Consider the following 20026-nt stretch of genomic DNA (forward strand, 5'->3'; position numbering starts at 1 on the left):
CTACACACATAGCACTGTACAAAGTTTACTATTACAGAAGTACCATACATTTTAAGAATAGATATGTATCGGCCACTCTTTCTTCTGTAGGAACAGACCCCTCTCTTCCTTGCTGCCCGTGAAGGAAGTTACGAGACAGCCCGGCTTCTTCTGGAGCACCGTGCCAGTCGTGAGATTCCAGACCACGTGGGTTGCCTACCACGCGATGCAGCCCACCAGCGGCTACACCATGACATCCTCTACCTGCTCGATGACCACAACCTTTCGCAAGGCAGCGGGGGAGCCTCTCATGGGGCGCCGGGACCAGGCGGCTATCCAGCTCTGCAGACACCTGCCGCACCTCAGAAGAAGAGCCGCAGGCAGCACTCTCGCAACCCTACCCACGTAAACTGTGAGAAGGCAGGGGTGGCACTCAGTGGTGCCCCGGGGAAGGGAGCTGTGGCTCCCCCGCCGCAGATTGACCTCAGTCAGTCTTACTGCATCCATGAGCCAGTCTCTCCATCTTTAAGGAGCCCTGATTTACCTACGCCTTCGTTCCTCGGTCTGCACCCCCTGGATGGACGCTACTGCCAGTCTGGCCTGGGCTCCATCCCCCACCACCAGGCTCCGGGGTTCTTTGGCTTTGGGGGGCAGCGTGACCTGGTGACCCCCCATGAACCTTGTCATCAGTACCTTAGCAGCCGAAGCAGTTCCTTTTCTGGCAGCATTTCTGGGGGACCAGCAGGGCCCTGGGCGAACAGGTCATGTGAGTGGGTCTCACTGGGCCAGCATCGAGGGAGGGAAGGATCCATTCATAGCTGTGGGCACCATGGAGGGCATTATTGTGGATCAGCAGTGCCTCCAGGCCAGACCCTAGTAGGCAGTGTCGGGTCTCACTGCTCCATGCCCAATGTCGCATATGCCGCTGTGCCTACCAGGTGCTATCAGCGACAGGCACCACACCCTGGAGGTCTTCATGGCCAACCTCTACATGAAGTCCCGTATCCAGGTGACCAACATCAGCATACAATGTCACAGCACCATGACCCCGCTGTGGTCTCACCCTCTGAGCTTAGCACTCCCTGCCTTCCCCTGCCTCCAGAAAAGGGGGCAGGATGCTTCCCCACAAGCAAAGATCCGACAGGGAGGAACCAAGACACCAGCCTCTATCTGACCCCTCCATCCCAGCACAGCTACCCGTCACCTCCCGGGGCAGACCACATCCCAGCCAGTCGCACCCACCATCCTTTTCTCACTCCTTCTCCTGAGTCCCGGGACCAGTGGTCCAGTATCTCACCCCACTCTAACAAGTCAGACTGGTCGGAGTGTGCAGCCAGCCCCAACGCGGGAGATGTGAAGTGATAGCAAGGTTATCTGCATCTTGTCCCTTTAGGATCAGATTCAAGAACTGCATTACCGATAGGTGGGTGTTGTGGAACTTGAAAGGACAACCCCTGCACTAAAGCAGCCACAGAGATCAGTTGCTGCTGTGTTTTTTTGTGGCTGGATTCAAGATCCCACTGCTAACACCACTTCTTAAATATGTCAAGGTTTGTTTTGAGGGCACTCAGGATGAAAACTTTTTGGAATTTTTTTTTGATCTACATGTAGCACTTTGCCCCTGCATGGCTCCCTTAGTGTGAACTAGCCCAGTGCTTCCACCACTCCCTGCCTTTGTCACACGTCCACACTATTCTGTGACAGAAGTGCATTCTCAGCATGTTTGTAAGATGCTACATCTCTCCCGCTTTCAGCATTTCTCCCTTTCAAGAGTGACCTGGACATAGCAGAGGGAGAAAATGAGGGCAGAATAGGAGCAAGGGACACAGAACCACACAGGCTGAGGCCTGTACTAGCACAAATGACAATGCCCATGTTTTTGTAATGCTAGGCTCTTCTTCCCAACTATGACATCATCCCACTCCAATGATGTCAAGAGCAGGGGGAACACAGCTGGGGCTTCATCAGCTATTGTCACTCCAGCAGTATCTTGAGAGGTAATGACTATTTTTTTTAAACTAATACGGTGCTGCGGGAGTGGCAGGGTCTTATAAACTTAACTTGTAGGGTGGGGAGAGGGTGCTGTTTTGTACAGTGGAATAGGTGCTGGGTAATGAACCTTGCCTCATGTGTGCGGTGGAAGTAGAAGTACCTCTTTGCAAGCACTAAAAAAAAAAAAATGAGGTGACAAGGAAGAGGACCAAGCCCCCATTCCAAAACTGTAACATTAATTTATAATAAAATATTCGTGAAATATTGTCTTTCATATTGATATTCTGCATGGCACGCAAGGAATAAGGTAAGAGGGATCTGGTTGTTAAACATTCCCCTATGATACTAGAAGCAGGATTAATTTTTTGGTGGGAGTGGGGGCTCATCTCGGATTCCCCTTTTCTGCTTCCTCTTCAGGCCAGGTGAAAATTGCACTCGCCGGCTGACGGTGAACCTATAACCTCAGTAGCCATAGAAGTTTGAAACTTCTTTGGATTGTATCGAGCAGAATACCCAACCACAGGGCTGGATGCTTTCTGCGTAAGAAGGAGAATGGGTTTGGGGCAGAGCAAGTGCGTGCAAAACCTTATCTGGACTGTGAGATCCAGCCACCAAACTGGAGAACTTGCATGTTTAAGTCAGGCCTGCTGCCTAAACGAAACGCATAAGCCTGCACAATAATCTGGAAAGATGAGAGATGGAAAAACAATAAAACACCGTTCTAAATGTTATGCACAAGCCTTAAACTTTGCGCACCAAAAGTCGTGCATGCAAATTATAGAATAAGGTGGGTAAGGTAATGGAATAATTAGCTGCTAATTGGCTATAATTAGCAATTACATGCATAGCTGCCATTAGTTGGTATTCTGTAAATTTGCATGTGCAAATTCTATTGGGCACAACTGCAAGGGGGTGTGTGGAACTGGGCGGGGGTGTGGGCAGGTCAGGGGCGTGTCTAACTCATGCACCCAGGTTACAGGATGCCTAGGGTTAGGTTGTCATTTACAGCAGCCTTTGTGCTAACGCAAAAATGCCTTTTATTGAATTTGCGCTCAGTTCCTTTTATCTTGGCGCCTAACTTAAGGGGTTCAAAATGTTTAGGTGGCCTGAACGTTGCTGTTGCACCTAGGTGGGACGAGACAGCCGTGGCTTTTAGCCCATCCTGCTTGGAATTAATTTACTGAAACGATCTGGAGGGGGGGGGGGGGGGGGGGGGGGGGGAGAGATAAAATGTGCGAAAGGAAAAACATTCCTGAATTTATCCCTTAAAAGGGAGTGAAGTGTCTTCAGCATTTTTGCCATAAGCCCCCCCCCCCCCCCCTTTTTTTTGTTATTTGAAAAAGAACATTGGTTGCATTGGGCGGGGGCAGAAGCCACAAGAGACAGAAGCAGGTAGAGAGGTGAGGAGCTCAGATACAAGAGACAGTGGGAGAGGTGCTCTTAGATATGGGGGAGGGTCTCTTAAAGGAAGGGGCTTAGCTATAACAGACTGGGGGAAGAGGTGGTCTTAGAGATGGGGGAGGGACTTTCATAGCCCTGCAAGCAACTGAGCTCATATGGGACTTCATATGCCTGATAAAAACTTATAACCAAAAAAGGGTGCCAGGTTTAGCCATGTCAGCCCTCTTATCACCTTACAGTCAGCCCTACCTACTGTGTTCTTTCTCAGCAAGGGACCATGAACTAATTCCCCTCCTGCTTTTTCCCCCTACCTCAACCTTTCTTCCTTTGCATGTTGGAACTTGTAGTTTTGCCTTTCCAGCAGAGTCATAACTAAGTGTGGATGAGGAAGAGAGTTATCTTCCTCCTGCCATCCTGAGTGTGCAGAGAGAGGATGACTGGTGATCAGGGGGATGGTGCAAATTCGATGACCTTATCAGTGAGGACAGAGCCCCATGGGGTTCACGCTCCTTCATCCCCTTTATTCTCCCTGACCCCAAGGTGTGGTAGTGTAGGAGACAGGAATGAAGACCACAAAACTGGCACAGAAATACATCCCTTTTATCTTCCTCTTCTGAGGGTTCAGTCAAAGCAAAAAGTCTGTGCGAGAAATAGGTGCTGCCTCCACCCCCGAATTCTGAGTCTTTTAATCGACCTCCCCCTTTCCCATGGCTGTATGGGACCTAGCATTCCTGTAATACCTGTTTGCACCAGTGGGTGGTGCAGTTTCTCATGTATAGTGTGTGTCCTGGTCCCGAACATCTTCGTTTGGAACCTGAAGAAACCCACCAATGGTAATAATTGTTCCTTGTATCTGTGGCTGTTAACAGTGTAACACAAGTCACTCCCCAAGGGTTCAAGCACTTGAGAATCACTTCCGGTGGCTGCCACTACTGCATTGAGAATCATGCCGTCAAGCTAGCGCTGAGGATAATCTCCCAAGGCCGGTGCTACACTACTGACAGTCGCTTCCTACTGCTGCCGTAGTGGTTAGACAAGCCACCAGAAGCGTAGGTACATCATCAGCATGAAAAGGAAGATGCCGCTGGCGGCCACTTTGGCATAGGCAGAGCGGGTGTTGAGGAACTGTGCGTCCTTGCGATATTTCTTCGACACGGAGGAGAGGTTGCTGGCTTTGGAGTCCAGAGCTATGGGGGCAAACAGCAAAAAAACAGATGTCAGAAACCTGAGAGCTGTCCCTTCTCTATCTCTAGAATCTCAGCCTCTTCCTCTAATAATCCATTCCAGAGAGACCTTTCCCTCGTCTCTTGTATTTAAACCCCTTCTTCTAATAACCCATTTCTGAGACCTTTCCCTCGTATTTAAGCCCCTTCCTCTAATAATTCATTCCTGACAGTCCCTCTCCCCCTATCTCTTGTATCTAAGCCCCTTCCTCTTATAATTCATTCCTGACAGTCCCTCTCCCCGTCTCTTGTATCTAAGCCCCATCCTCTAATAATCCATTCCTGAGAGACCTTTCCCTCATCTCTTGTATTTAAGCCCCTTCCTCTAATAATCCATTCCTGACAGCCCCTCCCCCATTTCTGAGAGCACCTCTCCCCCTGTCTCTTGTATCTAAGCCCCCTTCCTCTAATAATCCATTCCTGAGAGACCTCCCCCATATCTAACAGCACTTCTGTCTAGGATCCGAGCCCCTTCCTCAAATCCGTTCCTGAGACCCTCCCCCATATCTATGAGTACCTCTCCCCCTGTCTCTTGTATCTGAGCCCTTCACCTATACCTGCTTCTGTCTCTCTCATGCTGAGCCCCCTTCCTGTGCTAACCCAGAACTCCCCATACCTGAGAGCGCCTCTCCCCTCTGCAACACCTCCTCAATGTTGGTCACCATGATCTTCTGTACATCCTGCAGCTCGGTGTTGATGGAGCTGAGGTGGCGTTTGGACCAGGAATCCACATAAGACTTCTTTAGCTTCTGGATGTAAGTGTCTGTAAAAACACAGCCAATGAGGGAGGGAATGGGGTGAGAGGAGAGGGTAAGGGAATACAATGACAAATCCTGGTTCTCATCACGTGGATGGACCAGCTGAAACAAGAAGAGGGCTCGAGAGGAGGAGGAGATGATGGTGTTGGTGCAAGAACTCACCAGAGAAAGGAAGGGATTTTGGATTTAGCTCATGTCTTTTGTCAGTAGTAGTTGTTCAAAGTGAGTTAACTTTCAGGTACAGGAGGTATTTTCTCGTCCCCCTGAGGGTTTACAGTCTTTAAGTTTGGTACCCGAGGCAATGGAGGGTTAAGTGACTTGCCCAAGATCACCACAATGGGATTTGAACCCTGGCTTCCCTGGTTCTCAGACCATTGCTCCAGTGGCGTAGCCACAGGTGGGCTTGGGTGGACCGGGGCCCACCCATTTATGGCTCAGGCCCACCCAACAGTAGCACATGTTTGGTGGTAACTGGTGGGAATCCCAAGCTCCGCCAGCTGAAGATTTCTCCCTGATGGTAACGAAAACGCTACTTTCCACAACACCGGCACCTGCGCATGCTCAGTTTTCAGTGCATTCCTGCTGCCAAGGTGGAAAGAAGCGTTTTCCCACCAGCTGAGATTTTTTTTTTTTTTTTTTGGGGGGGGGGGGGGGGGGGGGACACTTGGTGCCCACCCAATTCTTGCCTAGGCCCGCCCAAAATCTGTTGTCTGGCTATGCCCCTGCATTGCTCTAACCTTTAGGCTACTCCTCTACTTCACACACAGGAGGGTGGTACCAATGACAGTCCTTGCTTGGGACATCATGGTGATCTCAGTGAAAGAAGGAGGAAGTGATGGTGTGGAAAAGCGTTGAGAGAAGGAAGAAAAAGTGGTGTGGGACTGTGCTGGCATAGTAGGATATGACATTTGGGCAGGGGGGGGGGGGGGTAAGGAAGAGAGCATACCAAATTCAATGAAAGCATACGGTCTGGAGACAGAGGCCACCTTCTTGCCATACACTTCAGAGAACTCAACCTGCAGCTCTTCCAGGTAAGTGAAGGCCAATTTCTTGGAGTAGCTGGCATTGGAAAGTGTGAGATAGCAGACCCCCTGGGAGATCAGATAGCTGAAAGGCAAGAGAGAGACAAGGAGATGGAGAATTTAACTGTGCCCATGGATACAGCGGTGTTAGGTCACCCCTCTACAGATGACCCTCTACACAGATACATATCCACAAAAAAATTTAACACACATCCTGTTTATCTGCTATACTTCAATTCTTATTTCCCCATCTACCCACACATAAAGGACCCCCCAGCCTCATCTATCCTTTCAGTACCAACCTACATCTGAAGACCCAGTCATTCATCCATGTCTTTAATTCAACCTTTTCTCCACTTGTTCTCTCCATTCTTCATCTTTTTACTAACTACTACCCACTGAAGAGCTAGTCAAATATTAACCTATAAATGTGAACAACTCAACACGACCCAATACCTCATCCACACATCACTCTGTTTGGCAATCCGTCCTTTACGATACAGCTTGCTGCTAGGTTTTGTGTATCTCTTCTGGTTTGGTGGCCATTTCTTGTATTTTCTCAGCCACTTGGACAAAAGGCCCTGCAGTACTTCCAACAATCTGTCCCACTTAGCCGCAGTTCCATCCAACTGCCCCGTCCGCTCAGCCTCTGATCCACCCAACAACCCCGTCCACTGGGCTGCTGACCTGCCCAATAACCCTGTCCGTTCAGCCACTGATCCACCTAGCATTGATTCTGTATCCACTTTCTCCCCACAACTTTATAGAAAATTAGCACCAGCACATACTGGAAGGTCATAGGGCCAGCCTCCAGTGAACAGCGGGAGGGCGAGTGCTCGCTCAGCTTCCGGAAGAGCTGCTTTGCCTGATTCTGATACTCCTGCAGGTTCCGGCTGGACTGTGAGGGAAGAAAAACAGTGTTAACACACCTTTCCAGTGAGCAGTGTGGATTTCTAGTCTGCCTTTCTAGAGGAACGCTTAATGTGTAATCCCAATGTTTCTGGAATTCTGGTCCAGTAATTCCCTGGCACAATCTTAAATTGCCCTGCTCCTGGTACCTAATTTGAGCAGTAGCCCCTTCAGCTGAAGGCCTTACCCCCTCCCCCCCCCAATGGTGCCAAAAACGATGCTTTCCACCTTGGCAGTCTACGTCATCTTCCTGAGCCACCGACACCGGTACCCACACATGCTCAGAAACTAAATAAGTAATAGGTAAAGTCCCTATGCAGCACGAGAAATGGGAGGAAGCCAGAAGCTTGTTCCATAAAGAGAAGACAGCTTTAACCCGAGTCCCTGAGGAAAGAACTTTGAAACCCACGGTGTCGGGTGCTTCTAGGGGAAGGCAGTCGGAAATTAACAGTTGTTCCAGCTCTCCGACTCAGCGGAGCAAGGACTCAGTGAGAACGCTGACAAAATGATAAAGATAATTTTAAGTTTATGATTGATTATGCTAGTTTAAAATATTGGTGTATCACTATAAGACACGAATAGCATATACACAAATGAAAAAGAGTAGCCCGATGAAAGAAGTGCTATACCACTGGGCGACAGTAAATCTGGTTGCCTATAAACAGTGGAATTTACTGAGGGCACTCTTATACAAAATTCATTTGAAAAAAAAAATAATATTTTAGTATGTTCTAGCAATGTGGTTTTCAGAAATTGCCAGCTATTTGTCTAGGTAGCGGTAGTCTTGGTTCTAGCAGAGCAGAAACTAAATAAGACCCATTCTGGTTTCATGTGATAAATGTACATACATTGAGTCCCTTGTGAAAGAAGTACAAGAACTAAGAGAAGAAGTGGCAAGACCAAGAAGCATCTGGGACAACCTGAAAGTTGACCCAGAGACCCAGATCAAACATTGAGGACTTCCAGCAAAGGGAAAGAAGATCTTGGACAGGCAGAGCACAGCTGGAAGCAGGTCACCAAGTCCCACAAGATCAATCCTCCAACTCCACCTTCTATTCAGCTAAAGAATCGGTTCACAGCCCTGGAGGTAGAAGAGCTAGAAACATCTAAAAAAAAACTGATGGCATTTTTGGTCATTGTTTCCTCCTCAGTCGGACAATTGGCCCAAAGAAAGCGAAAGGTAGTGGTGGTTGGAGATTCATTTCTCAGGGGTACGGAAGCGCCCATCTGCCGGCCAGATATGTTGCCAGAGAGGTGTGCTGTCTGCCTGATGCCAAGATTCGTGATATTGTGGAAAGACTGCCTAGACTCATCAAGCCTACAGACCACGCTCCTATGCTACTCATCCATGTTGGCACAAATGATACAGCTAAGTATCCTACTGAACGTGTTGTATGAGACTTTGTGGCTTTGGGTCAGAGGGTGAAGCATCTAGGTGCGCAGGCGGTGTTCTCATCAATCCTCCCTGTCGAAGGTAAAAGGTCGAATGAGAGATGCTTGCATCTTGGAGATACAGTGAAACCTCGGTTTTCATAGACTTCGGATTTTGTCGTTTTCGGTTTTCGTCAAATTTGTTAGCGAAAAATTTGTCTCGGTTGCTTCGGTTTTCGTCGGTGTGCCCACGCTGGTAATTTTGCGTTCTCCTGCGGCGTTCTTCTGGGGCGTTGTTTTTCATTGTGTGATACAAATTTTGTCATTTTGCCCACCCTGCTGCTTTTGGTTCAGTGCCTCTTCATAAATGACTGTGGCTTGATGATACAAATTTTGTCATCATGGGACCAAAAAAAGTTTCTAGAGCCAGCAGCCCTTCAAAGAAGGACAGGAACATGATCGAGTTGAAGAAGGAAATCACTAAAAAATACAAGAGCGGCATTAAGATTGCTGAAATTGGCCACATGTACGGGAAGTCACCATCCATGATAAGTTCAATTGTGGCGAAAAAGGAAGCAATAAAAGAGGCAAAAGGCGTGAATGTGCTAACGAAGCAGAGATGGCAAACAATTGAAGATGTGGAACAGTTATTATTCATTTGGATCAATCAAAAACAGTTAGATGGCGATTCTGTTTCTGAGGCCATCATGTGAAAAGGCCAGACTGTTGTATGCCAATCTCATTAAGAACATGCCTGGGACAAGTGCTAGTTTACTAAGGGGCTTATTTTCAAAGCACTTAGACTTACAAAGTTACACAGATTACTATGGAACTTTGTAAGTCTAAGTGCTTTGAAAATACGCCTCTAAGTGATTTTAAGGCCAGCAGCGGGTGGTTTGAAAAATTCAAGAGGCGCACTGGCATACACAGTGTTACTAGGCATGGCGAAGGTGCGAGTTCGGACAAGTCTGGTGCCAACAAATTTGTGTCTGAATTCAAAGATTACGTAGAGGCTGGAGGATTCATCCCCCAACAAGTCTTCAACTGTGATGAAACTGGCCTGTTTTGGAAGAAAATGCCAAAGAGAACGTTCATTACACAGGAGGAAAAGGCACTGCCAGGACATAAGCCTATGAAAGATAGGCTAACTCTTCTGTTGTGTGGTAATGCTAGTGGTGATTGTAAAGTGAAGCCCTTACTGGTGTACCATTCAGAAACTCCTAGAGTATTTAGCAGAAACAATGTGATCAAAAGTAAACTGTGTGTGATGTGGAGAGCAAACAAGAAAGCATGGGTCACGAGGGCAATTTTTATTGAGTGGATGAATGAAGTGTTTGGGCCGAGTATGAAAAAATACCTCCAGGAAAATCATTTGCCCCTTAAGTGCCTCCTGTTAATGGACAATGCTCCTGCACATCCTCCAGGTTTGGAAGATGCACTGTTGGAGCAGTTCAGTTTTATCACTGTGAAGTTCTTGCCCCCTAATACCACACCACTCATCCAGCCCATGGACCAGAATGTCATTTCCAATTTCAAGAAACTGTACACAAAAGCATTGTTTCAAAGGTGCTTTGAGGTGACATCAGATACAGAATTGTCCTTAAGAGAGTTCTGGAAAAACCATTTCAACATTCTCAACTGCATTAGCCTCATAGATAAGGCTTGGCAGGGAGTGACATCCAGGACGATGAACTGTGGCTGGAAGAAATTATGGCCAGGATGTGTGCATGAGAGAGATTTAGAAGGGTTAGAGACTTCACCCGATGACCCTACACATGTTGTGCAGTCAATTGTTTATTTGGGGAAGTCCATGGGTTTGGAGGTGAGTGGTGAGGATGTGGAAGAGTTGGTGGATGACCACAGTGAAGAACTCACCATTGAAGAGCTGCAAGACCTTCACCTAGAAGTGCAACAAACGGCAGATGAAGACGTTGCTTTGGATAAGGAGGAAGAGACAGGGGAGAATGTGCCTTCTTCAGAGATTAAGGACATCTTCTCCACGTGGAGTAAAGTACAGGTGTTTGTGGAGAAAAATCACCCAGACAAAGCTGTTGCAGGCTGTGTCTGCAACTTGTTTAATGATAATGCCTTGCCTCATTTTAGGCAAATCTTAAAGAGGCAGCAGAAACAAACCTCTTTGGACAGCTTTCTTGTGCGACATGGGTCCACTGACTCTGAAGCTGGTCCTAGTGCCAAAAGACCAAGAAGGGAAGTGACCCCCCCAGATAGTGCCTTGATACCTACTGTCCTTATGGAGGGGGATCCCCCTCCCAAACAATAATATCTGCACCTCTCTCTCTCCGTCTTCCAAACGCCAAGAAGAGTCTTCAGAAAGGTAAATGCCATGTTAAATGTTCATTTATTCTATACATTAGTCTTTTTTATTCATGTACAAGAAAAATTTCTTATTGCCTCGGTTTTCGTCAATTATTTTCGGACGGATTATCGACGAAAACTGAGGTTTCACTGTAAATGCATGGCTGCGTGGTTGGTGCTGATGAGAGTGCTTTGGTTTCGTAGACCATGGCATGATTTTCCAAGAGGTACTGAGCGGTGATGGTGTCCATCTGTCAAGGAAGGGAAGGAGTGTCTTCAGCAACAGGCTGGCTAAAGTACTAAAAAGGGCTTGAAACTAAAATTGATGAGGATGGGTATAAAAGGCCACAAAGCCATAATGAACCCCAAGGAAGGTAGGACATCAAAATCCTCTATAGAAGTGAATAAAAAGAGATCTTTTTATTCACTTCACTTTATTAACTTCTAGATCTTGAGGCTACAATGATGGAAGCGGACTTGGATTTAGTGGTGGTCACGGAGACGTGGGTTCACGGAGAACCATGACTGGGATGTTGCTATACCTGGCTATAATCTATTCAGGAAGGACAGCATAGGAAAAAAGGGTGGAGGTGCGGCATTATATGCTAAGAATGATATTCAAGTGACAGAACTGCAAGTGGGAAACGCTGGCTTAAATAAAGTCAGACAAGAGGGGGAACTTTAAAACCAGTGTGGTTATCTATTGGTCATTCCCATCACGAGTTTACTATGTTTTTTTTTCTCTTTTGTTTGTTTTGGGTTTATAATATTCAGTAATGTTTTACTTTGTATTTTATATTTTAAAATCAAAAATTTTGTGAAATTTAAACAGCTATATATATATTTTTTTCTGTTTGTTTTTATTTGGAAGTTAATATCAAACTTTTGAAACGGCAGCTAGATTTGAATAAAATGTGTCCTTTAGCTTAACCAGATAGTTTTTCTATAACAAAAAAAAAAAAAATGGCATGAGCTGCCATAACCAACTGGAAAAACAATTTTAACTCAAGAACAGAAAAACACAGCATCGCTGCCCAGATGTGGCAAATAGAATTGTAAAGTGACAGGTATCGGTGCTAAACATTTTTTCCAAACAGTTATGAAGCAAAGGCCAAAAATTATTAATTTGAGGATAATGATAGGCTGTGTCATACCACTGGGCCCAACCCCGTGTCCAACAGTGGCTGGTCTAACTTGTCAGACTATAACGGGGACACTCATTTCATATTGCTTTATTTCCAGAAAACTTGACGGATCCCAATTTGTTTGACTAATGACTGTCAGTGGACCTGTCTTCCAGGAAGTCATCCAAACTTTTTTTTCTTTTTAAACTCGGCTCTATCCCTGGTCCTGATCTCTTCTGTCACAGCACCCGTTTTTCTTCAGAGATGGATGAGTAAAGTATAGGTTAGGTCAGTGGTTCCTAACCTTGGTCCTGGAGGCACCCCAGCCAGTCAGGTTTTCAGGATATCCACAATGAATATTCATGAGAGAGATTTGCATGCATTGCCTCCTGTGCATGCAAATCTCTGTCATGAATATTCATTGTGGATATCTTGAAAATCTGACTGGCTGGGGTGCCTCCAGGACCAGGTTTGGGAACCACTGGATTAGGTGCAGTTTTTTTGTTTTGTTTTTTCTATATGGTACACTGAGAGCAGTAAGGATAATAGACACTCTCCCCGTATTTAGAGGGTTAATTTAAAACTTCTGGCTGTTGCATTCTGTGTTAAAATTTGTGGGGGTCTCTCTGAAGCTGGTTTACAGGCCTGCCTGGTACAAGGGTTATCAGGTGCCCCCTAGGCAAACTTTTACCTCTGTACCCGCTCTCTGAATCACTGTCAAATCCTTGGCTCCTCTCCCCCTTGAGATTTTGATATTAAACTAAAAAAAAAAAATCATGATTACCCCAACCTCACTTTCCTCAGAACAATTCTGCACAAACTAGACATCACAATTTGTTTTGGATAGATTTATGTATTGCTAATTAAAAAAAAAAACAACATCCAGGAAAGTGGACCAAATGCTGAAGTGTCTGTGCATTTGTGTAACCGTGCCTTCAATGAAGCTGCTCCTTGCTGCCCCCACCCAAGACGCTGTCGCCCTAGGTGACTGGCTACTTCACCTAAGAGGTCTTTTACAAAGCAGCGGTAAGCCCAACGTGGGCTTACCACTCTCTCATCCGGAACTTGCGGCAGACAGCTGGATTGTGCTAACCCGGTGGTAATCAGGTATTGCCGCGGGGTTACTGTAGGCACCCTTACCACCACTACTTATCATTTCTATAGCGCTACTAGACATCAGGGGTGTAGCTAGGTGGGGCCATGGCCCATGGGCCCCCGCAGATTTAGCCCTGGCCCCCCTGCAAAGGTACCTGGCGGTGGCAGGGGAAGGTTGCCAGTGGCGGGGGATCGAAAGGGACGAGGGAGGGGCAACTGTGCCAGGGGGGCTAAAATGTGCCCCCACCTTGGGCTCTGGACCCCCTCCCGCCAAGTCTGGCTACGCCCCTGCTAGACATACGCAGCGCTGTACAGTTGAAGCACCACCACCTCAATAGGTGGCGGTGCTTTCCTGCCGCATGGCCACGTAGCCATTTTTTTGCATTTTACCCGCTGTGGTAAAAAGGGCGCTAATGCGTGGGAAAAACAGCCTCCGCTGCTTCCACAGGGCCCTTTTTCCTGCAGTTTAGTAAAACAACCCCCTAATGAACAAGCCTGCCCTGTTTATGGGAAGTTTTAATGGCAACAATTGTTGGTACAGCACGCTGACAAACATCCAAATTTTTCCTGCTCACCTCCAAGTTCTGGCGGGTCCTCTTAAGGTTTTGTTTAATAAATCCTTGGAGACGGGAGAGGTTCCGTGGGATAGGATTGGAGAACGGCGGATGTGGTCCCTCTTCACAAAAGTGGTGATAGGGAAGAAGCTGGAAACTACAGGCCGGTAAGCCTCACTTCGGTTATTGGAAAAGTAATGGAAGCGATGCTGAAGGAAAGGATAGTGGTGAATTTCCTGGAAGCCATGCAATATCCGAGACAACATAGTTTTACCAAAGGTAGATCGTGCCAAATGAATCTCATTGAATTCTTTGACTGGGTGACCGGAGAACTGAATCATGGACGTGCTATAGACGTAATCTACTTAGATTTCAGCAAAGCTTTTGACACGGTTCCCCACAGGAGGCTCTTAAATAAACTTGACAGGCTGAAGATAGGACCCAACGTGGTGAACTGGATTAGGAACTGGTTGACGAACAGACGCCAGAGGGTGGTGGTTAATGGAATTCGCTCGGATGAGGGAAAGGTGAGTAGTGGAGTGCCTCAGGGATCGGTGCTGGGGCCAATTCTGTTCAATATATTTGTGAGTGACATTGCCGAAGGGTTAGAAGGTAAAGTTTGCCTTTTTGCGGATGATACTAAGATTTGTAACAGAGTGGACACCCGGGAGGGAGTGGAAAACATGAAAAAGGATCTGCAGAAGCTAGAAGAATGGACTAAGGTTTGGCAATTAAAATTCAATGCGAAGAAATGCAAAGTGATGCACTTAGGGAGTAGAAATCCACGGGAGACATACGTGCTAGGTGGTGAGAGTCTGATATGTACGGACGGGGAGAGGGATCTTGTGGTGATAGTATCTGAGGATCTGAAGGCGACGAAACAGTGTGACAAGGCAGTGGCCGTAGCTAGAAGGTTGCTAGGCTGTATAGAGAGAGGTGTGACCAGCAGAAGAAAAGAGGTTTTAATGCCCCTGTATAATTCGTTGGGAGGCCCCACCTGGAGTATTGTGTTTAGTTTTTGAGGCCGTATCTTGCTAAGAATGTAAAAAGAATTGAAGCAGTGCAAAGAAAAGCTACGAGAATGGTATGGGATTTGCGTTACAAGACGTATGAGGAGAGACTTGCTGACCTGAACATGTATACCCTGGAGGAAAGGAGAAACAGGAGTGATATGATACAGACATTCAAATATTTGAAAGGTATTAATCCGCAAACGAACCTTTTCTGTAGATGGGAAGGCGGTAAAACTAGAGGACATGAAATGAGGTTGAAGGGGGGCAGACTCAAGAAAAATGTCAGGAAGTATTTTTTCACGGAGAGAGTGGTGAATACTTGGAATGCTCTCCCGCGGGAGTTGGTGGAGATGAAAACGGTAACGGAATTCAAAAATGCGTGGGATAAACATAAAGGAATCCTGTTCAGAAGGAATGGATCCTCAGAAGCTTAGCGGAGATTGGGTGGCAGAGCCGGTGGTGGGAGGCGGGGCTAGTGCTGCTGGGCAGACTTCTACGGTCTGTGGCCTGAAAACGACAGATGCAAATCAAGGTCAGGTATAGACAAAAAGTAGCACAAATGAGTTTATCTTGTTGGGCAGACTGGATGGATCATGCAGGTCTTTCTCTGTCGTCATCTACTATGTTACTATCTCCTCCCCCCCCTCCCCATTCAAGCTGCCCCTCTCTCTGCCCTTCTCTTCCACTGCTCATTCCCAGCTCTGTCCTTATGGGCCCATACAAAGCTCTGACGCAAAGCTGCTGCATCACATGCCCCCTCCTCTCTGCCAGCCCCACCAATCTCCTTGAGAATGCTTTTAAATCGTACACGTGGAGGGGCATAATCGACCGCGAATGCCCATCTCCATGGGCGTCTATGTCCGAGAACAGGTACGTGAAGGGGCGGGACAGACTGTATTTTCGAAAAAAAAATGGGTGTCCATCTTTTTTTTCGATAATATGGTTTGGGCTGGGCAAATGCATCGGATTTGTGCGGATTTGAGCTGGGCGGTATCTTTTTTCAGCGATAATGGAAACCGAAGGCGCCCAGCTCAAAAACGAACAAATCCAAGGCATGTGGTCGTGGGAGGGGCCAGGATTCGTAGTGCACTGTTCCCCCTCACATGCCAGGACACCAACTGGGCACCCTAAGGGGCACTTGTAAAAAGTAAAAAACAAAAGTTAAATACCTCCCAAGTACATAACTCCCTTCCCTTGGGTGCTGAGCCCCCCCCAAAAACCCACTGCCACAACTCTACACCATTACCATAGCACTTATGGCTGAAGGGGGGCACCTACATGTGGGTACAGTGGGGTTTGCGGGGGGAGGGCTCAACATTAACCACCACAAGTGTAACAGGTAGGGGGGGGGATGGGCCTGGGTCCACCTGGCTGAAGTCCACTGCACCCACTAACAACTGCTCCAGGGACCTGCATACTGCTGTGATGGAGCTGGGTATGACATTTGAGGCTGGCATACAGGCTGGAAAAAAAAGTTAACTTTTTTTTTTTTTGGTGGGAGGGGTTTAGTGACCACTGGGGGAGTCAGGAGTGGTCATCCCCGATTGCCTCCGGTGGTCATCTGGTCATTTAGGGCACTTTTCTGGGACTTGTTCATGATAAAAAAAAAAGGTCCAAACAAAGTGACCTCAATTTACGCTAAAAAAGGCCATTTTTTTCGATTATCGGCCGAAGGCGCCCATCTCTCCTCGGCTGATAAACACACCCCAGTCCCACCTTCACCACGCCTCTGACATGCCCCCTTCAACTTTGTTCATTCCCGCGACAGAGTGCAGTTGCAGGCGCCTAAAATCGGCTTTCAATTATACCGATTTGGGCGCCTTTGCGAAATGGGCGCCCATCACTTTCGAAAATAAGGCTGCTAGGCTCTCATAGCCCTGTTTCTTTTTCCCATATTTGCTATAACAAAGTATTTCCAAAAGTTTGTCTTATTATAGTATAATAGTTTAAAAAATAACTGGATATACTACCCTCTGCGAAAACAAGTCAGAGTGGTTGAAAAATAGAAAAGAAATGAACGCCAGTTAAAAACAGGAAAGATTAATCGTACAAAGAACACGGACACTACATTCATACCACATCTGCAGATCACCAGCTCAAGGAGACAGTTCAAAACTCAAGTTCCCAAAAACTTTTTTTTAACTTTGCTTTGGATAATCCTCTTCAGTGTAAACTCCCTCATGTGATCTGTATGGTGCTGTTACCTGGATTGGGCACAGTATATTGAAACTTGTGAAACCACTTTCTTGAAGAATGTCCCTCACCATCAATAGTCGAAAATTAAAAGATTATGTACATACTTTTTTATTTTCCCTGATGTAGGTAGTACAGGAATTATAACCCTACTTAATAATATTATAATACTATTTCTTAATTATATACGGTACCTTTTACAATATGAATTCATGCCATATCCTATTATTAGGTTTTAATTTGCTGTTCTCAAATTTACTTCATTTATTGTATTTATGTTTATATTTGGCCGTTTTTACTATTATGCTGTTAACAAAATTGTAAGTTTTTAATGTTACTGTACCTGCTGTACAGCACCTTGGGTGAATCTCTTCATAAAGGTGGTTAATAAATCCCCAATACATGAACTCTTAAATGCTATCATTTCGCTAAAGAATTAGTAGTAATAATCCCTTTTCACTCTTGAGTTGATTTGCTTTTTTAATCCCACTGCACCTCATTTTCACCCCTTTATAATACCACTGCATGAGTTTTTGCCCCCTCCCTTCTTTTCTAAATCCTACACCCCGTTTTCACTCCCTTTCAAACTTTTCTGCTACTTTTAGGTCATTTTCTTTGCTGTCCTGTAGTCTGATTTTTGGATGGAGGGAGGGGGGAATCCAGATGTGGGGGTGATCTCCCTTTCTGCACTCACCTGCTCGCTCTCCTGCATGGAGGCAGCCAGCAGCAGCCCGTCTTGCACCCGCGCTACCATGGTCAGGATCACCATGTTGGGTGCAGAAAGTCTGGGGGAGCCGGGATTCGGGTCGGGGGGGGCGCGACACTCCCGAACTCACTTTACTGACGTGGCTGAGCTCAGCTGAGCGGCCTTCGGCAATCTCCGGAAACAGGACACTGCTTCGTTGTCTTCCGGAGAGGGGGCGGGGCTTAATAGATCTCAGGCGAGGGGTGGAGTTTTCAGATTTCCAGTGACGGGGGCGGGGCTTGTTGTAGAAGCGAGGCAGGCGTGGCGGTGCTCGAGAGCGCTACGTGCTGTGTCACATGGTCTGACATGACGTTAAGCTGCCTTGGTGGCAATGGAGCAGGTAATGGAAGGCAAAAGTGCAAAAAAGTTTCTTTTTACCACTCAAGTCCTCTTTCTCAAAGCTAGAATGACTTTAGCTAGGTCTAAGCGTATCCAGCTGTTTATTGGGAATTGTAGTTTACTGTACTGTACCTTTGCATAACTTTTTTAGGACAGTTACCCCTGTTTTATTGGATACGGGGACGTGCAGTCTTTTTTTCCTTTTGCAGGCTGGGACTTGTAGTCCACTCCAAACACCACCTTTATCACCACTAGAAGCCAGACTGGGCCTACATACATTAAGTTTTAAATGAGGCCTTATTTCTGATGACCTGTAGGTGCTATGGGGTTTGAAGCTTAGATATGAACATTAGAATAGTTATAGTGGGTCTGAATAAGTAGGGTTACCATACATCTTGATTTTTCTGGACATGTCCTCCTTTTCAGGGGACTGTTGGGCGTGTGGACTTATTTTTTTCCCAGCGATCCCATTTGGGTTTGCGGATTGGCTGGTGGGTTAGTGGGGTAGACGGATCGCTTGATTTCTCCCTGCTCCATAGTCCCCCGCAGCACACCCTGGTGGTCTAGTGGTCTCCTGCTAGCTGATTTCCCTGCTACCGCCACTTCTTGAAAAAGGCTACCTGGACTTGCAAGGCCACCATTTGAAGTAGATGTATCCAAGGGTGTAGCCAGACACCCAAGTTTGGGTGGGCCTGGACCCAAGGTGGGTGGGCAGAACTCCGCCTTGTCCTACAGGTGATTTGGTTTCTCCCTCTCTCGCCTGCATGCCATATGGTCTTTCAAACATCCCCTCTCCCCCATATACCTTTTAAATAGCAGATTTTCACCGGCAGCAAACAGTTGTTGGGAGTTTTTGGCTGGTGGGGCTTGGGGTCCCTGCCAGCCACATTATAGGTGTGCTGCTACTTGGTGGGCCTGAACCTAAAGTGGGTGGGCCTGGGTCCACCCCAGCCCACCCTTGGCTATGCCACTGGATGTATACCAAGTACTGGTTTGCAAAAACCCCTGATTTCCTGATGAAGACTTCTTAGTAGGATTGTGCACTCACAGGTCAACTAATTATTACCTAAATTGGTTATTACTTTATCATTAACTTTCTGTTTGCTTCATGTACAATTTCTCGTTCATATTAGATTTTCTAAATGTTAAACTTCCATAGTTATCCCAGTATGTTTATGATACTGTATTGTAAAATTGGATTCTTACAACAAATTACTTTCGTATGCATTATTCTTTGTTATGTATCCAAGTGGAGGAGTGGCCTAGTGGTTAGGGTGGTGGACTTTGGTCCTGGGGAACTGAGGAACTGAGTTCGATTCCCACTTCAGGCACAGGCAGCTCCTTGTGACTTGTCTCTGGGCAAGTCACTTAACCCTCCATTGCCCCATGTAAGCCGCATTGAGCCTGCCATGAGTGGGAAAGCGTGGAGTACAAATGTAACAAAATAAATATTGTTTATTGTAAGCCACATTGAGCTCAGACTTGTTTGGGATAATGTGGGATGTAAGTGTCACAAATAAATAAACAGAACTGGTTAGTCCATTGCTAATATTGCCCCATGGTATGCCTGGAGTTGTAGTTTTGATTAATTAAGGGAAATCATTGGGACAATCAGAACTACAGCTCTTTGAATGCCAGAGATATTTATTTATTTATCTGTAATTTACTCACAACTTTTTCAATTGTAGCTCAATGTCGATTACATTCAGGTACACTGGGTATTTCTGGAGCTGCTGTGTGTTTATTTTGTATTGCTGGAGTCAGGATCCCATGGCTGTTACTTCTAAGTATTTTAAACTCCTGCACTTTCTGGAGCTGTCTGTGTTAAAAACATTTTGGAATTTTTTGCCTCCTTAAGTATCTCCCTGGGGCCTCTCCGAAGGTTTCCTAATTCTAGGAGAGAAAGGGAAATGTGACTTGATATACCGGCTTTCTGAGGTTTTTGCAACTACATTCAAAGCAGTTTACATATTTTCAGGTACTTATTTTGTA

General features: G+C 46.4%; 2 protein-coding genes across 3 annotated transcripts in view; one reads left to right on the forward strand and one right to left on the reverse strand.

The window, feature by feature from the left end:
• The window catches only part of LOC115466181 (neurogenic locus notch homolog protein 1-like), a 72239-nt gene extending 69875 nt beyond the window's left edge, over positions 1–2364 (forward strand). For both annotated transcript variants that reach the window (XM_030197273.1, XM_030197274.1), the window contains exon 34: positions 91–2364. In XM_030197273.1, coding sequence (XP_030053133.1) covers positions 91–1341 — 1251 coding nt within the window. In that variant the 3' untranslated portion in view covers positions 1342–2364. The remainder of the gene's footprint in view (positions 1–90) is intronic.
• A 1590-nt stretch (positions 2365–3954) lies between these two features.
• LOC115464932 (vesicle-trafficking protein SEC22b-B-like) lies at positions 3955–17849 on the reverse strand. Its single transcript, XM_030195318.1, has 5 exons — positions 17645–17849; positions 7164–7273; positions 6300–6460; positions 5212–5358; positions 3955–4559 (listed from the first exon to the last, which is right to left on the reverse strand). The coding sequence occupies exons 1-5, from the start codon at positions 17717–17719 to the stop codon at positions 4402–4404; spliced, it is 651 nt and encodes a 216-aa protein (XP_030051178.1). The 5' UTR covers positions 17720–17849; the 3' UTR covers positions 3955–4401.
• Between the last annotated feature and the right edge of the window lie 2177 nt (positions 17850–20026).

The sequence above is a fragment of the Microcaecilia unicolor genome, chromosome 3 (assembly GCF_901765095.1).
Source record: "Microcaecilia unicolor chromosome 3, aMicUni1.1, whole genome shotgun sequence".
Classification (NCBI taxonomy): Eukaryota; Metazoa; Chordata; class Amphibia; order Gymnophiona; family Siphonopidae; genus Microcaecilia; species Microcaecilia unicolor.